Source organism: Protomyctophum bolini (assembly GCF_963924005.1).
Source record: "Protomyctophum bolini genome assembly, chromosome: 6".
Taxonomy (NCBI): Eukaryota; Metazoa; Chordata; class Actinopteri; order Myctophiformes; family Myctophidae; genus Protomyctophum; species Protomyctophum bolini.
The window spans coordinates 45,234,009-45,238,992 of NC_137867.1; the positions used below are offsets into that span (position 1 = coordinate 45,234,009).

At 47.4% G+C, this 4,984-nt stretch overlaps 1 protein-coding gene across 1 annotated transcript; it reads left to right on the forward strand.

Annotated features, from left to right (window-relative positions):
- Positions 1–1,375: 1,375 nt before the first annotated feature.
- LOC308317050 (dnaJ homolog subfamily C member 21-like) lies at positions 1,376–3,136 on the forward strand (the record flags this gene model as incomplete). The annotated part of the gene is made up of 1 exon (XM_080765841.1): positions 1,376–3,136. The coding sequence occupies one exon, from the start codon at positions 1,376–1,378 to the stop codon at positions 3,134–3,136; it is 1,761 nt and encodes a 586-aa protein (XP_080621967.1).
- Positions 3,137–4,984: the final 1,848 nt, after the last annotated feature.

The window sequence follows — 4,984 nt, forward strand, 5'->3', positions numbered from 1 at the left end:
GTCAGAATGGGTTAATCAGACCAGTGTGTGTCCAGTGGAAACCTCGTATGAATCTGATCTCAGGTCAGAATGGGTTAAGCTCTGTAGCCGCATACCTAAAGTATAGGCTATACAGTATATATGCCTTTTCAATTTCCTTTTAAAGCTGCCATCGTGTGATTTGCACATTCCAGGCCTCGTGAGAATGGAAACACTACACTAATGTTTTCATCGTTGCAACAAGGGCTGAAATTGAAGCAACATATTTGGTGGCCACAGCAGTATACCTGGAAATAATATACAGACTCTCCTCTAAGACTGTCCAAGTAAAAAAGATCCAATGGCAGCCCCTCAGTCAAATTTAGTCACATATGATATGTGTCTGATGATGTATACGATGATAAGAGAGCACCTCACTTCACACGGATGTGATTTTTTTATCCCTAGACTCCACTGTGGTGGAGACTGGGTACTTGACCCCTGTGCCACCCGAGCTGAGTGAGGGCCCGGTACCATGCACTAGACTCCACTGTGGTGGAGACTGGGTACTTGACCCCTGTGCCACCCGAGCTGAGTGAGGGCCCGGTACCATGCACTAGACTCCACTGTGGTGGAGACTGGGTACTTGGCCCCTGTGCCACCTGAGCTGAGTGAGGGCCCGGTACCACTAGACTCCACTGTGGTGGAGACTGGGTACTTGGCCCCTGTGCCACCCGAGCTGAGTGAGGGCCCGGTACCAAAATGGCTTAGAATTGAAAATCATGTCATCCTCATCAACACATGCATGGACGGGGTGAAACATCTGACGCTTGGTGGTCAAATGTTTCCCAACTCGTGTTGGACTCGACTGACGTTTTGACAAGAGTTCCCCTCTGAGGATAGATCAGTTATCCCCCGAAATAAATGTGCACACTTAATAATGAGTGTCTTATTTGAAGTGCCAGGGTGAAAATGAATTGCTTATAAGCACCGTCCTTTGCTGTTGAGAACTAAAAGCTTAAGTATGTCAGACTTCTGCATTGGGTTCCAGACCGGCCTCCGAGTACTCTGATGGACTGGGACTGCACTAGCTATGCCCAATCTCCATGTATGGAGATGACTGATGACTGATCATCAATGTCTGATGTCATAGACATGCCCTCCAGGTACTCTTATATTGGGTACTGCTCTCTGACGATACAGCACTCTGAGTAGGTACTGATACTCTGGAGTAGATACTGATTCTCTCGCATCGTGTGTCTCTCAGTGGACATTGTGGATTGGCCTACCTATGTTCGACCTATGTACTGCTGTCTATGTGTTGATAATCACGTACCTGCAGCTAGCTAGCGACTACCTACATGCCCATTTTAAGGCCTCATCGTCTCACTCTCACACCGTCGCCGTCGAGGCCGCAATGAGGTGTCATTACGAGGTGTTGGGTGTGACGCGAGACACGGATGATGACGACCTCAAAAAGGTATATCGGAAGCTGGCCTTGAAATGGCACCCGGACAAGAACCCGGACAATGCTGAGGAGGCGGCGGAACATTTCAAGCTGATTCACGCGGCTTATGAGATCCTCAGTGATCCGCAGGAACGAGCATGGTACGACAACCACCGAGATGCCCTTCTGAAGGGTGGGGTGGACGGAGAGTATGAAGATGACAGCGTTGACCTGGACCCGTACTTCTCCGTCAGCCGTTACTCTGGCTACGGAGACGACAAGAAGGGCTTTTACGCCGTCTACAGAAATCTGTTCAAGACCGTCGTCAGGGAGGAGATGGAACAGAGCAAGGTAGAGGAGGGTGATTATCCTTCGTTCGGGGATTCTCGCAGTGACTATGACGCGACAGTGCGCTTGTTCTATGGCTATTGGCAGAGCTTTTGCACTCGCAAGAGCTTTTCCTGGATGGAGAAGTATGACACGCGGCAGGCCTCGAACCACTGGGAGAGGAGGGCCATGGAGAAGGACAACAAGAAGATCAGGGACAAAGCACAACGGGAGCACAGCGAGCTGGTCCGGAAGCTGGTGGCCTTTGTGCGCAAGCACGACCACAGGATAGAGGCCCACATGCGTCTGGTGAAGGAGCAGAATGCCGAGAAGCTCAGGAAGATAGAGGACCTGAGGCGCCAGCAGAAACTCAGCCAGGCCAAGCTGGTGGAGGAGTATAAGGAGAAGAACAGGGCTGAGCAGTCTGAGCTGGAGGAGAAGTTACAGAAGATCGAGGCTCAGTGTGAAGAGGAGTTTGGAGACGCGCCACAGAGTGTAGAAGACCAGCTTATGGATGGAGTGGACAAGGCAGACCAAGAGGACCAAGGAGAGGCAGAGCTGTCGAATGGCAACGATGAACTGTACTGCCCGGCATGTGACAAGATCTTCAAATCGGAAAAGGCCATGGAGAACCACGAAAAGTCTAAAAAACACAGCGAGATGGTTGCGTTGCTGCGACAACAGCTTGAGGAGGAAGATGCCTCATTTTCCTTGGAAACGGAAGAAAAACAGGGAAGAGAGGATGACGACGAGGACGAGGATGAGGAGGACGAGGAGGAAGACAAGCCCAGACAGAAGCTGTCCAAAAAGAAGAAAAAGAGACGGCAGCAAGCGGCGCGTAGTTCTACAGAGGAAGCGGACGACGATGAAGAGATTCCAGTGCCAGGTCCTATTCCTCCTGCTCACGACGACTCTGAGAGATGTCAGGACATCCCTCCTGCAACGCAGACAGGCAGCAATGAAGTCGCCTCCGAGAGGCAGTCGAGCCCCGTGGAGCTGGAGAAGCGGGCAGATACCCCGCCGCCAGTAGAGGCAAAATGCAATTCAGGGAAGACAAAGGGAAAGAGGAGAGCAGCGAAAGACAACAAGAATGTCAAGAGTCACGCAGGAGCAGAGCAGAATGCCAAGAGTCAAGCAGGAGCAGAGCAGAATGCCAAGAGTCAAGCAGGAGGAGAGAAGACTGCCAAGAGTCAAGCAGGAGCAGAGCAGAATGCCAAGAGTCAAGCAGGAGGAGAGAAGACTGCCAAGAGTCAAGCAGAAGAAAGTCTGCACTGTGTGACGTGTGACACCGAGTTTCCCTCAAGGAACAAACTCTTCGACCACCTGAAGACCAGCGGCCATGCCATGGCCCTCTCCGGTTCCTCCCACAGCAGCTCCAAGAGCAAGAAGAAACACAACACCTAGCGCTTCTTCCACGCTGAGCTGAAGAAGGCAACATGATCCCTTGTGACGTTGCGCCAGAGGCAGCAACATGATCCCTTGTGACGTTGCGCCAGAGGCAGCAACATGATCCCTTGTGACGTTGCGCCAGAGGCAGGAAAAGTGACGGAAAAAAAGTCTACTTACCTGGAGAAGTTGAGACTGGGATTTGAATATTGTTTAAAATGTATACTATTTTAACATAAATAACGTAAATAACTGACCCCAAAACAATATATTATGCCACAAAATGTTCAATATTTCCATTAATTAATACATATAGCCATGCCTTTTTACATTCTCAATCATTTGTCTCAACTCCTTTAGCTACAGTCAAACTACGTTATGTATACCCGTGTCCACCTATATGTACGTGTCCTAACAGGGGCAACCTGTGTGCATAGTTGGCGTGAACATCAAGGACTGCCTACACGTTGGCTCAGGATATGACGAATGACATGGAATAAACAAGGCTTGCTCTTTGCTATTTCCCATGCATGTTCCCTGTGATGAGTATCTGAAAATGCCAATGACGTGATGTAACACGTCCATTTTTTTCTCAACCTGCCTTTTCCTCCCAATACGTTCACCAGAGACGAAATATTTTCATGATCATCACGGGGCCCGAAAGTTTGATGTATGACTTGCGTGGAACCCCATATTCAGTAGTTATTAGTAGTTTGTTTACCAGCCTACCCCACTTATCCCCGTTCTTCGGTAAGCACACTTTACAAACTTTACAAACTAAGAACTGACAATTTACATGTATCCACAATATACCCGCTGTACCCGTGTCAGAGTACCCGTTCCACCCATCTGTCTGTGTCCCTTTTATGCCCATATATGGAGATTCTATTGTATCTGTCTCTCTGTGTCCCTTTATCCCTATATATGGAGTTCTGTGTCAGGCATGCCCAAATATAATAATAATAATAATAATAAAACTTTATTTGTATAGCACCTTTCATGACATGAAATGCAGCTCAAAGTGCTTTACAGAGAAATGGAGGATAAAAGAAAAGCATGGCAACAACATTAAAAACAAGCAGTAATGCAGTGAGGACATGAATAACAAAAAATAAAAAAATAAAAGATCAATTAAAAGCAATGTTGTAGAAGTGGGTCTTGAGCTGAGCTTTAAAAATGTCTACAGAGGCTGCCTGACGAAGGTACAGTGGGAGCTTGTTCCATACCGACGGCCCGTAGAAGCAAAAAGCTGCTTCCCCGTGTTTTTTAGTTGCCATTTTTTTTGGCAAAGCGAGCAGGCCGGCAGTGGAAGACCTTAGGGGGCGGTTTGGGACATATTTAGGCAGGCAGTCATGTAGGTAGGAAGGTGCGAGACCATTGAGAGCTTTATAGACAAGTAAAAGAATTTTAAAATCAATCCTAAAAACAACCGGAAGCCAGTGCAGTGATGCCAAAACTGGAGTAATATGTTCTCTCATCTTAGTTCTAGTTAAAACTCTGGCTGCTGCATTTTGGACAAGTTGTAGTCTGTCAGTTGTTTTCTTAGGCAGTCCTGAAAAGAGTGCATTGCAGTAGTCAAGCCGAGAAAAAACAAAGGCGTGGATTAGCGTTTTTGCATCGTCCAAGGACAAATAGGCTCTGATTCGTGCAATATTTCTAAGGTGAAAAAAGGCAATCTTGGTAACATGATTAATGTGTGAATTGAAATTCAATTCAGAATCAATAATAACCCCCAGGTTCTTTACTTTACTGTTACTTTCTACAGTCAGGTTACCAAGTCTGCTTATTATTGATTCTTTCTGCTCACTAGAACCGATTATGAGAACTTCTGTCTTATCCTCGTTTAGCTTGAGAAAGTTCTCACTC